The sequence below is a fragment of the Ambystoma mexicanum genome, chromosome 3p, assembly GCF_040938575.1.
Source record: "Ambystoma mexicanum isolate Mex_15411 chromosome 3p, UKY_AmexF1_1, whole genome shotgun sequence".
Lineage (NCBI taxonomy): Eukaryota > Metazoa > Chordata > Amphibia > Caudata > Ambystomatidae > Ambystoma > Ambystoma mexicanum.
Genome location: NC_090925.1, coordinates 766,085,855 through 766,110,247, shown reverse-complemented (window position 1 = coordinate 766,110,247; position 24,393 = coordinate 766,085,855). Strand labels below are relative to the sequence as shown.

General features: G+C 47.5%; 1 protein-coding gene across 2 annotated transcripts in view; it reads left to right on the top strand.

Annotated features, from left to right (window-relative positions):
* LOC138580836 (serine/arginine repetitive matrix protein 2-like) overlaps positions 1 to 24,393 on the top strand; it is a 1,087,536-nt gene that overhangs the window by 546,529 nt on the left and 516,614 nt on the right. For both annotated transcript variants that reach the window (XM_069651699.1, XM_069651698.1), the window contains exon 6: positions 18,787 to 18,849. In XM_069651699.1, the coding sequence (XP_069507800.1) occupies positions 18,787 to 18,849 (63 nt within the window). The remainder of the gene's footprint in view (positions 1 to 18,786; positions 18,850 to 24,393) is intronic.

The following is a 24,393-nucleotide window of genomic DNA, read 5'->3' as shown; positions in this document are numbered from 1 at the left end:
CAAAAGCATGACCTTATATTGGATTTTCGGACTTATGCCAGGAAGAAGGCCAAACAAAAATATTGCTAAAGAACAAGCGAAACACCTTGTGGCTCGGCCATCTTCGGATGCTAGCCTTTCAGATGCCTTTTAGGTGGCATTTCCGATAAATGCTAATGTACACACGTAAAATAAGTTGCACATGTTACTACTCTCAGCAGCTTGTCTTGGACATAAATAGTGACTAAAGACAGTTCAGGACATGAAGTATATCCCCATTACACTGCACTGTAAGGTGCTGTGTGCAATTCCCAACATTCAAGAATCTGTGTTCATTTTTCAGTACTGATAGTCAGGAGGACTAATCTGTTTCTCCATAACAATGAGCAAAAGGCAGGTCCGGTTAAAATCCGCAAAAAGGTGCTAGGTAAGAAGAACACTGTGAGATTACACAACACTTACCTGCTTGATATTAGATAACCCACCTTTTGGAATAGGTCTGTACTACACAAGTTGGCAGTGTGACTGAGCAGCCAGACCCATCTCAAGAGCGGTAAATGTGAGCTGTACAAATGAAATCCTTAAATACAAGTAGGCAAGCAACACTTGCATTCAGTGTTTCAGTTATAAAACACTACACGTCACGTCTGGGTTAGTGTTAGTGACGGCCATGTCGACGTCCCCTTTCGATCTTCAAAAGAAAGATGCAATACTCTGCGATTACCACTAGATTTCTGACTATATGCACAGCATGTGAATCTAAGCAGATACAATTGTCAGAAATGCTATTACGAATAATAATGCATGGCTTATTTAATTATCAATTTTTAAATAAGCATTCTTTAAAAAGGCAATTCGATGTAACAATGTAAATCTACTTTAAAATTAATATTCAGAATCAAAACAAGTTAGTGGAAAATCTTTGGATTTGCTTCTTACAAAATTGCTACACTCTGAGGTGACTTCAATCACAAGGACAGTAATGGCATTTATACATAACACTAGTAAAGGTTGGAAGGGCTAGTCTGGAAGAGTTTTCGGCCTTCCGTTCAGTGAGTAGTCAGATTCGAATTGGGCCTTCGTTCTCTAAAATCGCAGACAGAATGGAAACTGACGTCCCTTCTGCGCTCAATCCTCACTGCGCAAGAAGATACCCTGTATTTTGACATTAAGGCCCACTTACGAGCAAAAAATAAATCAAAATTGCTGGTAAATCTGGAAGAAAGGGTTATGGAAGGACTGAGTACTGCAGGAACTGACATAGAAATGTTTATCCATAATACGCTGAAGGCAAAAAAGGCTCTGGAGGAGCGGGACTGGATAAATACGATCAATAAAATGCGTTCCCTATTACCTGAAAATCACTTTTTGAAAGTGGATAAAAAGGGGTCATTCCAAGATGTCTGATAAAGTTCCCTGATTGGAGGATTAGGATGAATTTTCTCAGAATTCAATTGAACATAGCGCATATAGGGTAGGTCCTGTCGATGAGGGGGGGAAGGGGAGGAAGCTAATTCTCTATGCAATGTGTGTAGAAACCCACAGAAACAATCCTTAAAACACTTGCTGTTTGAGTGTTGTGGGAACTTGGCCTCAAGACACCTACTCTTTGCCAGATTTGGCGTAGGGGGGGTGGCTATATAGAGGAATTCTTCTGGGACTGCCTGATCGCTGAACATTTGAATGACCGGCCAATTGCAGTAGTACAAGTCCTTGAAAGGTATAACATTGTGACTTCTAAAAAGATGCCATGAGAGGGCATCAGGGAATCCTTGCCTGACTTAACTGAGATCATGTTTAGTTGTGAAATGTTTCCTTGTTTGGTTATTATCTCTGATTTTAAGTGATTGTACATCAACCTCATTTAACGGATTGCTGTTTTTTTTATTTTTTTTTATTTTGCTAGTGCTAGTCTCTCGCTAATTATGCTCCTTTTCTATTTTCAATTGAATGGAGGGTGGTTTTATTTTAAAGTTGAAAGAAAATTCTTTTTAATTTTCTTCATTCTGATGTCTGGTTTTATTGAATGATTTGTAATACAACTAGTAAGTATTTTGTAAAAGGTTTTTTTCTATAACCAAATACAAATAAACCTTGCTGAGGCTCGTGGAATCTGCTTGGATCACATGCTGTGCAAAGGCCGACGTCTAGTGTAAGCTGCAGAGTATTAGTTTGTTTTTCGAAACTCAAAGGGGCGTCGAACTAGGGCGTGCCAGTAATACTATCCCTAGTGTGACGTCCACTGTAACCATGATACCTCACACGTGTTGGACCCTCAGATTGTTTTTTTTCCACCATACTAGTTGGATGCATGTTGCGGAGTTCCCTTGACATTAGCCAATTATACTAAAATTGTCAAAACTTCCCCATTCTTTCCACCCTACGCCGAAGATAGACGCCGGTGAAGATCGAGGAAATCAGCCGTCGAAACTCCACGACGGACCTTGGGCCTTGGAAGGCCTCTGGCCTCAGCCCTGAACAAGTAGGGAGAGGGGGGTGGGGTCATACAGGCTCTCACATTTATTTCCTACATATACCCGCCTGGTGCCAAATTGATACATATGGAGGGTACTCCTTTCAAATTCTGCCCTAAGTGTAACCGGAAGTTCCCCCAGGTAGATCAGCACAATAAGTACAATTTGTGTCTCCCACAAGACCATCCCGAGGATACCTGTCGAGCTTGCAAGCTCTTCAAGCCGAAAAACACTTAAGGACCGCTCCACTAAACTCTGGGCCCACTACGCCAGGCAGCGAGAGACCATGGACGCTGAATGGTCTTTTAGCGATGGCTGCAATGCTGCCGTTTCGGAGAGCGAGGGAAGAGGGGTGACTTCAGACACCCATGCGCAAGCCCCCGACCCCGGATGACTTGCCAGCGGTACAGTTATAAGGACAACATCCGGCGGCATAAGCGCGACACACCACTTCCACTAAGCACATCAGCCCCTTCCGCGATTCGACACGCGTGTCGAGCGATCGGCAACGGAAGACACCGAGAGCGGTCCAATGATTCTGTCCCCTCTGGCCGTTCTCGTTCGAGATCGCCTCATGACGAAGACCAGCCGTCCACGGTTGGGAAAGGTGTCGCACTCCCAATATTCCCGGAGGCCTGATCGTCGGAAGACTAATCCGACCTCTATCCCCAGTCAGTACGCGTAGTGTATACTCCCGAGATATGCCCTTCCTCCAAGTCCACCTCAGAATCTCAACGCGAGGTGTCAGATACCACTTCTGAATCTTGACGTAAGGTGTCTGGTTCCTCAGAGGCCCCTAAAAGCACTGGGAAACATTCCTCTAGTCATGGGAAGGGTGAGAAACAGAAAAAGCCTTCAGAACACCATGTTCATAAGGAAAAACAAACGCCCCCTAAATCAGCAGGGAAGACAAAGGTCCCTGACCCTCCCACTAAAGGAAAAATCATCCCATCCACTGCTCACGACATGGGTATGGAAGAAGAAACAGAAGATTTTGTAGCTATCCCTAGGTCCAAATAATGGAGCTCAGCTGATATCGATAGGGTTATGAGAAGAATGTCATTTATGGCAGACTTCTATGAAAAAGACCCTAATTATTTCCATAGTTATGCCAACACACCAGCTACGTCGGCCCCTTCAGGGTCCAAGGATTCTCAACCCCCTAATAAAAGACCCCGCTCTGATGCCTAGGTGCAGGATTTGGTCACAGACCCTTTGGTCATTGATTCTTACTGTCCCCATTCATACTGTGATGAAACAGACCCACACATTATGGAAGACCAGGCAGGGTTCTCTTATTATGGGGATGATGAGGACCAGGAGGAGGTTGATGATGAGGCTGAAGCCTACAGTCTTGACGCCCCAATTCCTAAAGAACCTCCGGTGCATAACTCACCGGTAGATAAGCAACCTCTCCTCAATGAGGTACTGCCAAGGCAGCAGCCCATTTTCAAATCGACGCAAGGTGTCCAAGAAGACTGGGATTTTGTGGGAGAGATCCTGGGTGACAAGAGCCATTGCTCAGGCTATACCTATAGTAAAGTCTGTCCAGCGTAGAATTGACCCCTCGCTGGTAACTCCAAATCTTACTCGTGCGGTTAATCCACGAGTTGAGAAAATTTCCGTGCTGCACCTTCTGATCCTCTATACATTAGAGGCCAATTAAAACCCGACTCCCTGTTAGTAACTACCAGAAAAAGTGCAGGTACACCACTCGCTTCTTCGGAAGCAACTCCCGATAAAGAGAGCAAGAGACTATATACTCTCGGCAGGAAAGTTGCCACCACTTCCGCCTATCTGGCACAAATTGCTAACAGCACAACTCTTTTGGCAAGCTATAATTGCCACCAGTGGGAACAAGTAGCTGCCTTGGTATCCTCCGCACCTGTACTACTGAAGGTCGGTATCGGGATGCATTCTGAAAACTAACTTTGGTGCAGCAGATAATGCTGGAAGACTAATCGCAGAAGGCACTGTAATAAACAGTCACGCATGGTTAAGACAGTCGGGGTTCAAACCCGAGACCCAAGCCACTCTTATAGCCTTGCCGGTAGAGCTGGACATATTATTCGGCAAGGCAGTGGAGTAAGCCTTAAAGACAGCTAAGGACGAGTACGAGACAACAAAATCTCTTGGACAACTTACAAATAAACCCTCAGGACAGAGGGGAAACTCTAATTTTCGTCGCTTTCAGGGCCAAAGCTCCCAGAGGGGTTCAAATTACTATCAAAATCAAGGAACCTCATGGGGCAAGAATCAGTTCCCAGCATCACAAGCCTTCCCCAGAGGGCAGCGCAGGGGCTGCACTAGGGGGTAGAGGCAGCCCCGCCAGAGGTGGTACGTCACCCAGTGAACAGACGTTCCGCTTTGGGTCCCCTCCCATGCATCCCCAGTAGGGAGGCACATTTCCACCTTCACCCACGCATGGGTAGGGATCACTTTGGACAGATGGGTGCTGTCCAGTGTCTGCAGGATACTGTATAGAACTACTGGAGCGCCCCTACGACCTTCCTCCAAGACAGAAGGTGCACTCGTTGGAGCACCAGAAAATCCTTCTCGAGGAGATCGCCATTCTACTTGCAAAGGACGCCATAGAACTTGTCCCGGGCAACCAGGTAAACGAGGGTATTTATTAAACCTACTTTCTGTGCCAAAAGAAAATCTAACAATGCGCCCAGTATTAGATTTGCGCCCTGCAAACAAGTATGTCAAGCCACAAAAATTCACCATGACCACACTCCAAGTGGTAATCCCCCTACTAAAAAAGGATCACATGGCAACATTGGATTTGAAAGATGCCTATTTTCATATTTCAATGTTCCCAGCGCACAGAAGATTCTTGCGTTTCAAAATAAACCAGCACTACCAGTTCAAGTTGCTGCCCTTCGGGATAGCCTCGGCTCCAAGTTTATTCACAAAGGTACTGGCGGTGGTGGCGGCGCACCTGCGCAGGGAGGCAATCCGAGTGTACCCTTACCTGGACGACTGGCTCATCACAGGGGAAACCCCCTTAATTTGCAGACTAAACATTCAAAGAACAATCGACCTCTTCCTGTCTCAATCAATGAGAAGACATCAAGCCTGGTGCCAAGCACATCAAAACAGTTCCTAGGAGCTGTCCTAGACACCGAAAATGGGGTTGGCCTTTCCAACAGGAAAGAATTCAGAATCTGTTGCTGCAAATTCCTCTATCAGGCTGGTCGCCAAATAAGGGTGCGCAAAGCGATGCGTTTGCTAGGGATGATGACGTCTTGCATTTACCTGATTCCCACGCGCGCCTGCGACCCATTCAGGAATGGTTGGCGAAACAGTGGTCTCGAGCAAATGGTCAGTGGGATGATCTAGTGGTCGTTTCGCCAACACTAGTACAGAGTCTTTGCTGGTGGACAAGAGAATCTTACGAAGGGGAAACCCTTCTACGATCCAGAGATACAGGCCGTTGTCACAACAGATGCCTCCCTAGCAGGGTGGGGAGCCCACTACCTGCACCATACAGCTTAGGGTCTCTGGTCTCACACAGTGGCTCAGAACCACATCAATCTGCTAGAACTTCTGGCAGTCTTCAGACCGCTTCGGCCATTCGAACCCCTCCTATCCAACCGGTCAGTGCAGATCCTAACAGCACGACAGCAAGGTTTTACTTAAACCAACAAGGGGGCACTCGCTCACCAAATCTGTCCAAGCTTGTCCCTAAAATTTGGAGATGGGCACTCAAACGGAAGATTTACCTGTCATCCCACCATGTTCCAGGGGATCTCAACTTGCTAGCAGATGCTCTGAGCAGGGATCCCCTTCCAGAATAACACGAGTGGACACTACACGAAGAAGTTGTAGGAACTTCTCTCAGTGGGGTTTCCCCACTATAGACCTATTCGCCACAACGAAAACGGGCAATGCCCAGACTTCGCATCCAGGTTCCCCCAGCCAGGCTCCAAAGGAAACACCCTATGGATGAATTGGTCAGGAATGTTTTCCTATGCTTTTCCACCAACTCCTCTAAGGAAGGTGGTCAAGAAGATCCACAGGGAACCAATGACGCTCATCCTAGTTGCTCCTGTGTGGGCGAGACAACCGTGGTACCCACACCTACGCACATTGGCAGTGTGCGACCCCATCAAACTCCCGTGCCGGTACAACCTACTCTCCCAGCACCAGGGCCTAACAGTGAATCCTCAGCCCAACTGTCCTAGCACTGTTCTTTATCTCATTGGGGCCCAGATGCTTGTTGCCATTCATGGTCTTCATTGTTTGTACATTTTTCTTTGCATATGCCTGCTAGTATAGGTCACATTTGTTGATCGCTCTCACTGTAGCACATGCTAGCAGTATTTTCACCTGATCTCGTTGATCTGGCCACCGCGCCTTAAGCCCACTGTTGCCACTGCATGACTAATCTGTCAAGCCTAACCACCCATCTATCGTTAACACGACAGCCCACCCACTTTGCTCTACGAGCCTCCCTTATCAATTTTACCTATCTGATGCTGGTCTGGCTGCACCCTGTCTGTCACATGCCTAACTAGCTACTGACCAGATTGTTCAAATGCACTGCACCTATAACGTCCACCTATACCACGCCACCTTCTGTGTTAGACCATTACCGAAGATCACATGCTTACCCACACTACTTCTCGCTACGTATATACTGCTCACCTCCTGGGTCCTGACCTCTCCACCCTTTACTATATACATATCCACCACCACCAACTTTCAGTTCCACTACTCTCGTTCATCTACTTCCGGCACAACAATGCTGCATAATATGCCTCCCCTCCCAATAACAAGCCCTAATCCCTACTTAAACGTGCCGGCCCTCTGGTTACAACACTTTGCAACCAAACCCACACCCAATCAACCCTGCCCTACTCACAACAGAAACTTTAGGTTAGGCATGCGCCTTCGCCATGTGCTACGTGACCAAACCCCGGCCATCAACAGTATAGTTTCACTATTCAGACACCACACTGTCCTCGATACGGATACAAGAAATATGAGATTTAACACAAGACCCCACCTTCTCTCTCAGGCAAGCACCATCGCTAACAGACCTTTTGTCTCACACTGCCTTACACAATGCCCTACCACTATCCTTTGCCAAACAGATCACACCAACATTCACCATTCAGCCCTGCGTCACCATCTGTCCTATCGCCAGAACCACTTCTCCATAACAAACCACTAGCCGCTAACAATAACAAAGCCACTGCCCCTACTGTAAACAAAACAGCTACACCCCCTCTAGCATCGCCAAAGACACCAAGATCAAAGGTGCGCTCATCAATGCTTGTTCCATCGCTGCCCATGCCTTAGATATTGCCGACTTAATCATGACTGAAAAACTAGACTTTTTAGCCATCACAGAAACCTGGCTGCATCCTGCATCTGGCCCTGCCTTGTCCTTGGCTATCCTAGACAACTACTCTCAGGTGTGATAGGGACACCAATCAAACCAAGGGTGGAGGATTAGCCTTCATATTCAAGAGCTCACATGAACTTAGAACTCTCGCCAGCCATCATATCCCTTCAGCTGAACTCTCCATCAAATTACCCATCTCACATAATCATACTGCCGCAGTACATCTCATCTATAGGCTCCCAGGCCCCATATCCTCGTTTACTGAAGACATCTCATCTCTCTTAGCCACTAGTACCAAGCGCAACTCTCAAATCCTACTACTCAGCGACTTCAACCTAGGTTACCTAGATGAGGACACCAATGCCCTTGACCTAGCTAGCACTCTAACTGACTTCGGCCTCACCCAACACATCAAGGAGCCCATCCACAATAAAGGGTTTGCACCCTGGACTGGGTTGTGGATTTTAACTGTTCGCTCAACATGATCTCTGTGACCGCTTGCCCCTGATCCGATCACCATAAAATAATCTTCACCATTGACTCGAACCCACCCACACCCAACGTATCTTTACTCCACCCATCCACTCACGTAACAAGAAGGATATCACGGTAGAGAAACTTCTCCCACTACTGGACACAGCTACAACCTCCTGCTCTGACCCCACAGTCCTAGTAGATACCTATAATCGTGCCATGGTGAAAGCCCTTAACACCATTGCGCCACTCGAGCTGCGCAATTAAAAACCTCGCCTCCACCTTAATACCTTGTTCACCCCTCATCTACGGGTCTTGCGTAAAGAAAAAAGAAAAGCTGAGGCACATTGGAAAAACTTACTACCTTTAGTTAATAAAAAATAACCATCGCCGCCTCCTCCTACAAAGAAGCCATATTAACCGCTAAAATAGACGTTTACAACAAACGGATAATACAACATCAATCGAAAACAAAGGAACTCTTCAAGATCCTAAAGGAACTTGAGTCTCCAGTAGCCCCCCTTGACATTTGTACCCATGATACTGCCTGGTGTGCACATCACTAATTTCAGAAAAGAGACTCGCTGGCTAAAAATAAAGGATAGAATCTTCCTCAAAACAGTCTCTATCACTTCCAAATTCCTAAACAATCTAACACTGTGTTACTTGTTGGAAAAAATCTCCAGGAGAACCACTACCCGACCCACGAGATCTGCCAATACATCTATGCTTGAAATCCCAAGATTTAAACTGACCACGGCCGGAGGAACTAGGTTCCCAGTTAAATGTTATGTTAAGTCATTTGTAATGCGCACCTGGTACCCAAAGGCTGATGGGCGCAGACATACAAACATAAAACAGGCCACACAACAGCTAAGCTATTGTCTGTCTATTGTCCCTCTGGGCGGGTTTATGCGAAAAGCAATGTTTTCAATTTCTTTTTAAAGAGTTCTGTTGAGACCAACGTTCTTATTGAGGTTGGACGGGCATTCCAAGCAATGGGTGCTGCAACTTCAAAAGACCCCTGCCTTGTTTTGTTGGTCTTATGCCGGGGAACACTGTATTAGAATGATCTGATCTCAGTGACCTTCCCTTCACGATTATAGCTTCCTTCAGATATGATGGCATTGGACCTACTATGCATTTCTGAGTAATGAGCAGAAGTCTAAACTGAATTCTTTCTCTAACCGGCAACCAATGAAGGCTCCTTCTGGCCTCTGATACATGATCTCTCTTACTTAAGCCTTTAACTACTCTCACGGCCCCATTTTGAATCACCTGAAGACGATGTATCTCGGTCTGGGGGATACCCACCAAAAGACTGCATCCATAATCTAATTTTGATCCAATGATGGCTCTAGCCAATGATTCTGAATTTTTTTGAGAAATAAATGGACGAAGATGGCGCAAAAGTTTGAGGCAATATGAGGCTGATGAAACCAGACTGTTCACCCGAGCCCTCATATTTAGGTGTCTATCCAGGCATACGCCCAAGGTCTTAACTTTGGACAAGATTTTGATAGCACAATTGTCCAGGTTGATGTTCTTATATTCTGCTCCTAATTTATCCAATTTACTTGGCGAGCCCACCAATAGAAGTTCAGTTTTGGCACTGTTTAGGGCAAAGCCATTGGATACCATCCAATCTTGAATTTTTAGGTATATTGCATTAATGAGAGCTACGTCCTTTTGGTAGGTTCCTGAGATAGGTAGGATGCATTGTTTCATCCGCTTAGTTGGAAAACATGATCCCTTCCTCCTCCAGCATCTGAAAGAAGGGGGATCATGAAGATGTTATAGAAGCATGGTGACACGCAAGCTCCCTGTGGAACTCCGAACAACAATAACATTGGATCTGCTTCTGCCAATTCACTGGTAACTCTAATTTGCCTATCCTTTAGAAAGGATGATATCCAAAGGATGGCCTCTTCCGAAAAGAACGCATTTTCTCTAAGCCTGGTGGACAAGATCGAATGGTCCACCAGGTCAAAAGCCGCCGAAAGATCCAAGATCATCAGTAAGGCAATCGGACCCTTATCCATGCCCTCAATAAGATGGGATTTAAGGGCTAGGAGTGCTGTTTCCGTGCCATGATTGGCGCGGAATCCTGATTGATAATTACGTGGAATACACTCCCATTTGACCTCAGACGACCCCAACCCTATGCCAAATTTAGACATAATGCACTCAAATGGCTTTGCACTAACAACTCATAACCGTTTCTTCCCCCTACTGCCGCTCTACCCTCTTGACATAACCTTGACAACCATTTCACTTAACACCACTACTGCAACTAATACACCGGCCCTTGTAGTCCATAGCTGCAGGCGTTCCCTTAAGTATATGTAATGTTAAGCATGGCCTTTGTCATGTATATATGCACAGCTATATCCTCTATGCTCTTCGACTGGCAAATGTCTGCACTGTATTATGAATTATGCACATGTATGTACCTGCCTGCGACAGTCACTTTAGTTAAACTTTGACACTTCTTGTACTGCTGCGCCCAGCTACCTAAGGGTTTGGTGTGCATTATCAAATCAATAAACAAACAATATCCAAAAGGCACTCTTAGACAAAATTGCCTGATTGCAAGCCAAAATCACTGCCAAAATAAACTACCTATTTGATGCGACAGGTAACCCCCAGTCTTACAACATTCCCACTCCTAAACACTGTTTCGAGCCTTTCAACTTCGTACCTCTATCAAAGAGGTTGAAAATATTAAGAAGCTCAAGTCTTCTAATTGCCAAGGGGATTCCTGCCCCGCCCCATCATAAAGCAGGCTGCGCATGATCTTGCGCCCTTCATCACCACTTTCATAAATGCCTCTTTTAAATCTGGCACTGTTCCTAATAATCTCAAAGACGCGTGGGTTATACCACTCATCAAAAAACCCACTCTCGACCAAAGCAAGCCGTCCAATTACAGGCCCATCACCACGGTACCCTATTTACTTAAAATATTGGACCGAGCGGCCTATCTTAAAATTCAGTATTGCCTTGATAAAAATTATCTACTAGGCCTCAGACAATCTGGCTTCCGACCCAGACATGGGACTGAGACAGCCTTGATCGACTTAAAAACACAAATTGAGGTTCTGAAAGATGAGGGTAAGCAGTCACTTCTGCTTCTCCTTGATCTTTCAGCTGCCTTTTGATTTGGTCGATCATCAAATCCTTTGCCACCACCTTAAGCTAGCTGCCCACTTCTCTTAACACTGCTACATCATGGTTTAGCTCCTTCTTGGCGAATAGAACCATGAGGGTCTTTTCACCTTCAGCAGCAACAGAACCTGCTCACATCCTCTGTGGAATCCCACAGGGTTCTTGCGTATAGCCCACATTGTACAATGTGTTTACTAAGCTGCTCTTTGATATACTTGACTATCTGGGTGTCTCATACAACACCTATGCAGATGACACCCAGATACTCATCCCCATCACAGGCGCCTATGTAACAGATGCCAAAGCACTCAGAGCAACCTACTGTCATCCAGGCCTGGATGGCACATCCTGGGCTCTGCCTTAATGATGAAAAAACCGAGCCACTCATCCTAGGCGCCCCTATCAACCTTGCCAAACTAGACCCTGAATACAAATCCTTTACTATAGACGAACATTATCCAAGTTTCCAATGTCACAAAAATGCTTGGCATCCACTTAGACTCTACACTGTCTCTAAACAGATAAACCAATGCTGTTGTATCAGCCTCATCCTACACATGCAAACTCATCACCACCTGCAGTCCCTTCCTGACATCTGACAACTGTACGATTCTTGCCATAACTCTAATTTTTATCCAAAATCGATTATTGTAATGCCCTCTACTTGGGGACAAGCCAAAGAAACCTGGGCACACTTCAGGTTACTCAGAACAATGCCATCAGGGCTGCTCTTAACATACCTAGGAGATCACACATCTCTGACACAAGATGTATCCTTCACTGGCTACCTGTTGCATCTTGCATATCTCTTAAAACACTAGTGCTAACACACAAGGCCAAGAACAGCCTGGCACCTGCTTACCTCTCCACCCGCTTCCAGCGTCATACTGCAACTAGACCCTTGAGGTCTGCCCATGTACACACACTGTCTATCCCTCACTACAAGCGCCAGACAGCTGGAGGATCCAGCTTCCTGTCCTTGTGACTAAACTGTGGAACGCCTTACCTAACCATCTCAGAATAGTCTTTGGTTCAATCCTTCAAAAACAGAACCAAACTCTGGCTGCATGAACTCGATGCCTCGGCCACACCACTCCTAACCACTAGGGCTGCCCGTGGGTTGAAGTAACCTGCACAGGCACTCTCTCATCCTGCCCACACTAACTGTACCAGATATACGTAGTGTAGTAGTACGTAGTGTTGGGCCCTTACCATAGTACACCCTACTCGAAGTATCCTTGCTTGTAACAAATTGTCTTTTATTTTCTTATGTCGCTGTTGTAATATTGTAAGTTTCATCTCATCTTCTGTATTACTGTCTGTTTCTGTACCATTATGTTGCACTTTCGCCAGTGGGAAAGTCGCTTTGAATGCCTGTAACATTGTGTAAACAATCCCTTAAATTGTGCGCCCTGGTGCCCATGGGCAAGGTGCACACTACAAATAAACTAAATACAAACTCAATGAACTTGGCAGCATGGCTCCTGAAGTCAGAGTTCAGACATCTCAATTTACCCCAGAGATGTATGGATATCTTGAAAGAGTCAAGAAAACCTAACACAAGGCACTGTTACTATGACAAATGGAAACTATTTGGTGCCAGAATAAGCAAATCAACCCAGTTGATTAGGAGTAGTACAATGTCACCTATATGCTCCACCTATTGGATGCAGGGTTAGCGTTTAACTCACTTAAAGTGCACTTGGCAGCTTTATCAGCCTACACCACTTCCTATAACAAGGTGTCATGGTGGAAAGTGCCATTTGTCAAAGCATTTATGGAAGGGGTAAAGAGACTCCACCCTCCAATTTCTAACCCACCACCAGTTGGGACCTTAATGTGGTACTTGCTAAGCTCATGGGACCCTCCTTTGAGCCCATGCACAAATCTAGTCTCAAACACTTGACTTATAAAACTGCCTTCTTAGTAGCCATCACATCCATAAGAAGGGTAAGTGAAATTCGAGCTCTGTCAGTGCAGGATCCTTCCTTTATTGTTCATAAGGATAAACTGGTTTTACGCACTCACCCTAGGTTCTCACCTAAATTAATTTCCAGATTCCATGTTAACCAGTCTATTGAGCTACCTGCCTTCTTCCAGGAACCCAAAAGCTCTGCTGAGGTGAAACTCCACACGCTAGATGTCAGGAGGGGTGGTCCTCTACTATGTAGACAAGACCAGGCCGCTAAGAAAGACAGATCAACTGTTAGTCTCCATAGCTCCAGGCAGAGAGGGAGATCACGTCTCTAAGAATGCTATCTCTAGGTGGATAGTCAGATGTATCCAACTGTGCTATTCCCTTTCAGATAAAACGCTGCCTTTTACGCCGCAGGCCCACTCTACAAGAGGTACTGGAGCCACTCTGGCTTTTATTGCAAATATACCCCTTGACAACATTTGCAAAGCAGCTGCATGGAGCTCTATTCACACCTTTACTCAGCACTATTGCATTGACACTCATTCAAAGACAGATACTCGAGTGGGACAAGCGGTTCTAAGACATTTGTTCGCTCATGACCCTGCTCACATCCCACCTCCTCCTTCTAACACTGCTCGCTAATCTATGCACAGCATGTGATCTAAGCAGATTTCACAAGTCTCAGAAGGGATACATTACTCACTGTAATCGTAATTCTGATATTTGTATCTGCTTAGATTCACATGCGCCCGCCCTTCCTCCCCTCTGAGAGAAGACTCATGGATGCTTGTAGTCCTATCTATCTTATCTGCTTGGATACTCTACTGACGCTACTCCTCATGCTACCTCATGTCAGAAAAAATACAATCAGGGTCCTACACAAGTGAGGGATCATAGGTACAGTGGACTTCACACTAGGGATATTGTTACTGGCACGCCCTAGTTCGCCCCTTTTCGAGTTTCGAAAAACTGTAATACTCTGCAGCTTTCACTAGATGTCGGCCTATGCACAGCATGTGAATCTAATCCGATATAAGCATCAGAAATATGATTAGAGAGTAATGTATCTCATATCTATCTCACTAGTATACTTTGCAGATTGTGAGGTTGCGGAAAGATTAGGCAAGGATAACGATTAGACAGTTTCTCAGTATATGTGAGGACAACTAAATCTTCCAATGAAATCTATTTAAGCCTTTCCCAGCAGTATCAGTTTACAACAAGCTACCACCTATGATGGACTAACCGTATCAAAGTCACTTGACTAGAAGAGGCTTCAGGGAGCCAGGACAGCTAAAGTTATTTGGGACAGTCTATGGATCTGATGCACTTCTTGGATCAAAGTTGCACAATGTTAGTCTTAAGAAAAATCACTTGTATGGTCACAATCCGTTAAGCCTGTGAGAAGAGAGTTGGAATCTACTCTAAAAGGTAAGCCAATGCAATTTCCAACTGAGAAAAGCACCCCAAAAAGGCAATAAGTTAAGTACCCCAAGCCTAAACAGTTCCTCTGGTTTGAAGTAGTGGTCCAGCTGGATTCTCTTGCTACAGCGTCACAGACCCCTTTTTTCTGAGCCTCAGTCATGGGGACAAGAGGGAGGACGTCTGAAGGGCTCCTGCCGTGGTCCTTGGGAGGTAGTCAGCAGCTACGCGCTCATTTCGGTTCAGCGGTACTGCACGGTTTCAGCGCTTAGTAAATAGCACTGTTGCAGATCTTGTACAACGGTTGGACTCCTTTGCTACCTCGGTCCAGCACTCTGGTGAGGGGAGTCTGGATCTGGAGGTCCTGCTTTTGGATGGTCCTTCATAGTTTCCTGGAGCTTCTAGCCAGATTCGTTCCGTGGCAGATGTTGCACTAGACTATGGAGACTCGACCCCTTGCATTGGTCTTCCGAAGCAGCGGAGAGGCACAGCAAGTCGGGGATGGTGGTCCAGTGGAGTTAATCTCTGGGTTAGTTGGCCCCACTAACCCAAGGGGAGAAGGCGTTCTGTCCGGGGCTTTTCGGTCGAGGTGAAAAAGGTCAGCACAGCAGCAGGGCTTCACCTGGCAATTCAAAGTCCAGGAGGTTGCAGCAAGCTTCGTTCACCTTCACTGGGTTTTTCTGCAAGTGGTCGACTCTGCCTGTAGTCCCAAAACCCTCGCCTTTTAAGCACGTTTTTTCCATTGTTCCACAGTCTAGGCTGTCCATCACACAGCAGGGAGGCTGCCTTGTCAGGACAGCCAGCCAATCAGGACTAGTTGCATTCAGGCAGTCCTAGAGACAAAGGACAGGGGAGTTTCGGGACACTCCCTCACATCCTGTCCTTAGCCAGAGGCGGGCTTCAGGGCTGAAGCCTTCTAAAGGCAAGACAGATGAAGGGCTCAAGTCTGTCAACCCACAGAGTAAAATCCAAGAAAGACCTTGTAACAGAAAATGGCGAAGAAAGAAGACCGGTGCCATCATTTTGACAAAATGGTCACCCATGGGTGCTGTACTGCAGTTGAGGGTAAAGCCTGTGTTATAAAAGCACAATGGTAGGAAAAAGTAAACCACTGCCACCAGCCATTTAAAGTGGTGAGGGTAACATAACGTGTTCTGCATGACAATGTAGGAAAATGGGCTACTAAGTAACCCCGCAGCACTCAACATAAGATGGGGTGTGCTGGACCTCCAAAGAGAAAAGGTAAGTAATTTCAATTTAACTTTACTATTCTTGGGGACTGCAGTTCACACAAGAAAAGGTAGTTAAACCGTATGAGAAATCTAACAGGATGTCTGCGACACTGCACTGAAGGTGCTGTGTGTCACCACACAAAAAGCAGAAGCATATGTAGTTTGGCAGATTCCAAAAACAGTGAAAACATAAAATCCAAATCTGGTAAAAACACTTGAGTGAGAAAGGTTTCACTCAATCCAGGTTTAAAATTAAAACACCCTAAATCCAGCAATAGAGCTGGGGTCTCGAAGGTTGAAGGGAATTAGCACAGAAATGAGAATTCTCCCTAACAAAGGGTGTCTGAAATCAATGGCGGGAAAGGTGCAAAAGAGACGGTTTCCTAACACCCATCATGGACATAATGCATTTAAAAGCAAAATGCGACAAAACAGTTATGGATTCAAAGTATCCTAACTGCACTTCCCTTCATGCGTGCAGCTTAAAGATAATAGAATTTCACTAAGGGAGTCATTCTTCCATTACTGATGGCATTTGCTACTAATTGCCCATATGAAGTGAAGTATTAGGCTTTACTTGTCTACAAAGTCATGTCAGCTGTCCAAACAAATACAATTGAAAGGGTGTCCCATATAAGTTGATGGGAGGAAAGCAAAAATAATCTTTACCAAAAGTGCCTTACCTTGCTTGCCAGGCTTCCTGTTTAGTGGCAGTCAAATAATTCACTCATGCTCTAATTGGACATACATTTCACGAAAAGCGGCCCATACGGGGAATTCTGCTCAGTGGGTTTAATGCCGAAATGCAGTCTCCCCTTTGCTGCCAGTGCCAGACATAGTTGCTGTGAACAAATAGTTTTGTTTAAAGCATTTGAAATGGAGCTTGTTAGTTCCGACTTTGAATTGTGAAGTTATGATTTTGACTCCATTGCAACAGTTTTTGCCACAGAACAAATACCCCAACCTTTTGGAAGTCACGCCACTCGAAATTGCCACTGTATTTCCTGGTTGGTTGTGAAGGTTTCTACTTCTCCCTAATGCTCAATTAAGGATGGCTCACTGTTGGAGGAAGTTGCAAGCTTACAAGCTCTCCCCAGCACAGCTTCCCACTTTTACTATTTTTCCCCAGGACAAGGCGTATCTGGGCATTCGAGGGACACTTTACAAATCTAAAGGAAGACTAATGCGGTCCCTCACTTGAATGCCAGCCCGTGACACAACACAGATAAAGATTTGACATCTGGAAGAAGGAACTCGTAGTATACTCACCTTTGGTCCTCTGCAGCAGCTGGGGCACTCCGCCATACTGTGAGATGTCCCAGATTTATTCAAGTTGCCAAATGTGATCCTAAAGCAGTGATCCTCAAACAGGGCAGTCCGAGGGTTGTCCAGGGGCCTCTAAACGCTCTAGGGATAAAGATACTGTTTTTGATATGAAATATAAGATTTTCTACTGCTCATATTTTCTATTTAAAGCAGTCACCTTAATGCCTTACCCCCGCTGCCTGTCCGGTACATCCTTTGGGCACCCTAGGGAGATATAGGGGACTATCATTTTTTGCTCCGGGAGGGGGCACAGTCTGAATGTTTGAATGCCCCTGCCCTAAAGGTAGTTTCACCAGCTGAATTATTGGACCACGCGGACACAATGCTTTGTATGGCATCTCCCTCATCCCACCTCCGACTAAGCCAAGCATATTTACGGTGTAATTGCCATTCATTTGTTCATCACGCCTTGTCATATTTGCTGGTAATGATTGAGCTGAATAAAACAAGTTTACTACTATTACTAAAGATGTTATTTTTCCACTTTAATAACATTCTGCTCGTTCGCATTATTTGGACAGCAGCTTAATGAAAAAAGACCACTTGGACAATATTAATTAGATCTGATGAGCTCACAGCCCCCCAAACAACTTTTTCCTACCAGTACAGGTCGATTTAATTATCTTTTGTACCTGTGTATTTGCGGTGTACTTTTAGTGTATTTATGCATCACGCCGTTTTGGTTGTACTAATGATTGAGCTTTTTACTACTATTGCTAGAAATATGTTTTTCTTCAACATTCTACTCCTTCAGAAGATTTGCCCATGTAGCAATCTGATCTCCAATCCTTGCCTTCTAATCCCCACCGTCTTCTCCAGCACAACTTACGCTCGCCACTCAGTCGGGTTATGTGCCCGTGGACTATTATGACCAATGTGGGTCAAATAGGAAGACAAAAGGCCATCACAAACCACTTTTACTGATGGGCTGATGTCCAGCTTGATCGGGCAGTGCTGCACATCATATTGGCCACATTGGCTTACTTGGGTGCCGGTACATGGCGACTTACTTGGATCCACCTTCTTGGTTGTGGACTGGGTCCTGGGTAAGGAAGAAACCGTATGGTTTGTAGGAGTAAGTGCTCATAGACATTAGCCCCCCTTTCTCCATTCAGTGTTCCTTGCAAATGCCTTGTAAATGTGCCCTTTCTTTGTGCCACAAATAAAAGGATTTGCAGACAGGAGCTTGACCGGGAGCACTCAAACACTTTCTTTTAAATTAATGCTGCTAGGCAAATTACTCCAGTCCTGTCCCCATAGTGATGTGTTAATAAGGTTTATGGAGGGAAAGCGGGATATGGATTAAGTGCAGTAGTCTTTACAGTGCGTAACTTGCTCTTTTCCCAACCTGGACATGGCTGAGTCTGGTGTACGCTAGTCTTTGATGTAGTTACCTGATTCACAATTGTGGTCTAATGACACTTTCCTTTCTTCTCAGGTCTGAGAGCAGCTCATCGTCTCGCAAAGAGAAGAAGAAGAGTTCAAAGAAAAGCAAGCACAGGTAGGCTATGCCCATTTGTTAGACAGTCATTCTTAGTTTTCCATGTGCTAGTACTGCCGTGATGCATGTTCCTAAACATTGCTGTGACTGGTAGTCTGAATCATTGACTTGTGCTTTATCTGCTTTATGTATGCATACATTGTATTTAGCAAAGCTCCTGGAATGCTTAAGTTGAGGCAGCCCCTTCTTTGCTTTTTCTGTAGGTGGGGCAGCCTTTGTATGTGACCACTGCAGTGGACTACTGTCCTAGTATGCAGCACTTATTAAACACAGTTGCTTGGGGCCTGACACATGACCTTTTGTATTACAAGCCATTACCCCAGGTTAGTAAAATAAAATGCAACCAACACTAATATAGTTGCATCTTAATGACGCCCTAATACTCGCTGTTAGGATTGATTAAACAAGGCTTTGAAAACACTTGGTAACATACTTCTTGATTGAACATTTTGTGGCTAGAGGTCTTGGTGTCAGATTGTTTTCTTTCTCTGGTCAGCAGTGCAGCTGAGCTTGAGCCAAAATAATGTTCCCCCAAGTGAGTCCTCCGTTTCTCTTAACAGTAGGCAGGAGACAGTGTTATGTTATCTTTGGCATTTATTTAGCGCTCTATATATCATTGGTATGACCTCAAAGCGCCGGTAGGTTGAACGCCCTCGGGACTGCAGTCCAAGTCAGTATAGAGAGTTGGCATTGTAGGGTGCGTGGGTGCACCAGTTGTGTGTAGCTGGTGTAAATGCCAGATGGTAGCTGCATCCTAGCATTAGGTGTGGTGGTGAAGATCAGTTGAATGTGTGCAGTCTGGTGGGTGGACACCCAGACTTGGTTCTGGCTGTGTTGGGCCTGTTGGACGCTTATGTGAGCAGCTAGGCCGGTTTGTCATGGGGATATAGCTGTGTTTTATTAGAGATGAGGTGTTAATTGGGATAGTGTTTTTATGTGAGCAGCTAGGCTGAGTATCAAGGGTTATCGCTGTGCTCTAATTGTGTGATGGTGTACAGTAGAGAGTAAGCGTAGTGATTTTATGTGATATCATAGTTCATCCTCAAAACGCTTATGTGCAGAGCGCTTTTAGAGCGCTAGGTGACAAAGGGGGGGATGAAGGGACACGAGAGGGGTATGGGTGTACTCGGTCTATACAAAGTGTCATGGCCACTGGTCATGGGCCAGTTACTTCACATCCTGCAGGGTCCCAATGGACCCAGTCTTGGAACCTATGGCACCAAGCTCATTACAAAGTGTTCTCTGTACACAGAATAGGGAAGGGCACTTGCATCTAGCCTGTGCAGGGCCCTACCAATGCATGGAAGGCATGTGCAGAAGACTGGAGAGTGACGATGTGGGGGCCATAAAGCGGGGCCTAAGGTGAGTGGCTCGAGCCAGGCTATATAAGCAGGCCCCAACCGCATGCTGGCGCTTCGCGTTAGTCTGCTAGAGCAGCATAACACTTACCGGTGTTCAGAAGACCCTTACCTGATTCAGCCCGAGCATCTTCAGTCTCCGGAACCCACCAGCACCTTACCTGAATTCAGCCACACCATCGCTGGAAGTTCAGCTACCTGCTTCTAACTCTGAAGTCTATGCACGCATCTTACCTGAGTCAGCCACACCATAGCTTGAAGAACAGCTATTTGCTTCCGACCCTGCAGCAGCCGCACGCATTTTACCTGTCTCATCGGGTCCTCCGCGGGTGCCGCCTAGCATCCTTACCAGTCCCGAACTCACATCTACACAGGATCTTCTTCTGACGCAGCATCCTCGTGGATCTTCATCTCCGACAGCCTGCAGGAGTTCGGAAACCACTCACCAGCAAACACCGACCAGCAAACACCGACCAGCTGCACCTGCAAAGGGAAACCAGGTTAGCAATTGCATAGACTTTAACACGCTAAGTAGCGCAACTCACGAACTGGGTTGTAACTTCTAGTAGGTCCTCCGGAATAGACTTTTTATCATCACGTGCTCCTTGGTCTTCTTCAAGAGAGAAAGAAAGTCGTTATAAAAACCCACCTTCAAATTGGAATGGTCGCAGCCGGTCTGGACCTCCACGTTATGGACCAGTGACGCAACTAGGTCCATCCACAGCACCCCTGCTGAAGAAAGCAGGACCGAGAGCTCCTCCTTACATAAAAACAGGTGAGCTTGCATGGGCAAACTCTTGCTCTCTACTTTCTGGCAGGAAAGGGTTGAGGGGAATTTAGACGCCACCACGCCATTTTCGGTCGCTCACCTTCTCTCAGGAACAGTGTCAGCATCCTGGGTCCTCCATAACGCAGCGGCTGGGGGAGAAAGTCGATCCAAGGTAGCCATGTCCTGGAAGGGCCCAAACGTGCCCCAATGTCCCCGCAGAGACCAGTTCAGCGTAACACTGAGACTGTGCGTGGTGAGGGACGGACAGGGGGATATGCCAGGGAGTGGTAGAAGAGGACCGGAAGGGCTGGGTACACGTCGCGGGGGATCGGGGTAGGGACAAACTGAGCATGAAGGGTCCAGATGTACATTACGGGACCAGAGGGCTGGGGAATGCAGCGACATCAAGGGGGACTGGAGGGGGCTGGGCACACAGTCCCTACTTCGGACACGAGAGGGGTATGGGTTTGTACAGCAATGTGTAGGGGTACCAGGTGGGTGGGCGCATGGCGGTCATGCAGTGGGCGGCAAGGGGATGTGCACACAGTTGCATCACATTGGACCGGCGGATTGGCGCAGTGACGGGATGGTCTGGGCAACAGTGAAATGTGGGGACCTAAGGGGTAGTGGGTACACAGGGACATTGAGAAGTGATGGGCTGGGTAAACAGCGACATCGTTGGACCAGTATGCATCGACAGGACAGGGGCTGGCTTGTTACTGGCACAATAGGGACATCAGTGACGATCGAGGAGGGCATACAGTGACAGGGCCCAGAGGGTTATGTGGCAGGTCCCATAACCCACTACTTGCACATGGAGGAGGCCTGTGCGTTCTGCAAGGACCACCTGTGCCTGCACCATGAAGGACCGTCACAAGTGTCTCGCCGAGTGGCTGGAGACTAAAAACCCGGCGGCAGGTGAGCCCCGGCAACATACTCCTCCCAAGAGAATGTCTGAGCGGTGTTCTAAGACCTTTGAGGGCACTCCGGCAGCAGGGGCCCAACATAAGGCAAAGCACTGGGAGTATGCGGGCACCAGGAGTGCCGTTGGTACGGGCTCCACAGCAGCCAGGCTGGGCGTAGCTTCGCCGATGCCATCAACCACGCGCCCACGCTCCAGCTTGGCGAAGAAAAGGAAGTCTGATCACCCAGGGAAACTTCTGGAGAAGGCCCAATCGACTCAGATGGAGAAAGCCAAGGGGGAGCGAGGCGCTGACCCTGCCCCCCACGGTGAAGGCCTCAGACACACCCAAGGTCGTGAAGGCCCAGGTTCACCAGGCGAAACCATCCATTGAGAGAGTGGTGGCAGCCCTAGCGAAGGCCGTGGGTTCCTAGGAGGCATCCACCAAGACAAGTTTTCGACCCCGCCCGGAGGGAATCGTCCTTTCTGCCCACTGTGAAGATTCCCGTGAAGGTGATGCCTATCTCCCGAGGCCGTCGCCCCTGGCCGAGAAGGAGGGAGGGGGGGGCACAGTGGTCCAGCTGGACTCTGCGATCTCTTCCGATGAGCTTTCAAGCCTGCCAACAGTGCCTGATAATAAGGGTGTCTAGGCCAGGTCCTACAGGAAGGACCCCGACGTGGCAGGTGGGAAGAGCGACGAGGGAACCTATTAAGAACGGCAGGGCGGTGAGGTACCAACACCACGCCCCTTCCAACACTCCCATCACAACTGCCGCCGCCACCACCGACGGACAGGTCAGAGGACATCCTACTAGCTCTGCACACCCTGCACACTGAGATACGTACAAGGCTGCCCACGCCTCCAACGGGCGATCCGGCACCTGGACCTGCAGAGGATCCACCAGCTAAGAGGAGACAAGTCCATCCTCCTCCAGCTTACCAGCCCTCTGCCGAGGGATGAGATGGAGCTGGATACGACTTGTACGGACGATGGTGACCAAGATGGAACAGATCTCCCATTGCTGTTATCCAGGGCCTCTCCCCCTGACAAGATCAGCTCCTTCCACGCCATGATCTCTAGGGCTTCAGAGCTGTTCCAGATCAACTCTGAGGAAAAGAGGGAGGGATTCCATCATTAACGAGAGGCCAAGAGGAAGACAGTGCTCTCGATCCACTGTTGGACGGGCTGTCCCCCCTGAAGAACCCCTCCTCGGCCCCGGTGAGGAGAGACCGGTACAAGAAGAAATACTGGCTTCCAGACAGCACCGAATTGTCTCTGAGGGCAGCCGTCCATGGACTCGGTGGTCTTGGCTGCGGCAAGCAAGAAATCTGCAGGGTCGGCGGCATCGGCTTCCACTTTCCCACTGGACAGCGAGGGAAAGAAGCTAGACGCCATGGTTAGGGGCATCTCGGCGGCGGCGACCATTAAGGCAGCCAACGCTCTCACCATTGTGGCCTGCTACGACAGGTAGCTCTTGTCTAAAATCGCCCCGCTCCTGGATTTCCTCCCGGACGACAAGAGGACGGAGGCCCTTGAAATCCTGCAAGAAGGCTTTGTGGCATCGGACCATGCCATCACAGTGGCCAAGGACATCGCCATCACCAGTTTCCGCCAGATGGGCAGCTGCGTTTGCCTTAGTCAGCGTGGTTGGCTCAAGGCCACCAACTTCAGTCAAGACGTCCAGACGAGGGTATTGAACATGCCCTTCGGGGACAACTTGTTCAGCAAGAAGGTGGACGAGTCGCTGCAGGCCATCAAGGCAGACACCGAGACGGCCCGTGCCTTGGGCACACACTACAGCAGCGACGGCCGTCCTTTCGGGCTTCCGGAGGCAAGTCTCAGGGTGTGCCTCCAAAGGATTCGGTGGCAGCTTTTCTTCCTACTGTCAAGCAGTCCGTTCTTCGTCCCAGGAAGCCTACAGGGGCTGCAGCAAGGCCGGAGGAAATCGTCAACAAGGGGCCCAAGACAGTACGACCTCGGCAAAACAGGACTGAACCGGCCGTAACATCGAGCCCCAACACGAGCACCCCGGTGGAAGGCCGGCTGGCGAACTTCGTTGGCGTGTGGCAATCATCTCCACTGACAGTTGGGTGCTGGATGCCCTGGCCCACGGACACACCCTGGAGTTCCAAAGGAAGTGTCCCTGTTTTCCACCTGTGGCCAGGAAAGAAAACCACGTTCCGCAATTGCTTCTAGAGGTACGAGCGATGCTGGAAAAAGGCGCCATAGATCTCGTTCCAAAGATGCTCCGGGGCTTTGGAGTATCCTCAGTACTTCCTCGTCCGAAAGAAGATCAGCAGTTGATGACCCATTCTAGATCTCCTCCGCCTCAACAAATCCATCAAGTCCCAGAAGTTCCAGATGGTCACCCTTCAGCACGTGCTGGGACAGCTGGAGGAAGATTTCCTGTCGTCGCTGGACTTCGAGGATGCTTATGTCCCCATCCACAAGGGGCATCGAAAGTTCCTGTGCTTCGTGGTCCAAGTAGAGCACTATCAATTCAAGGTCCTCCCCT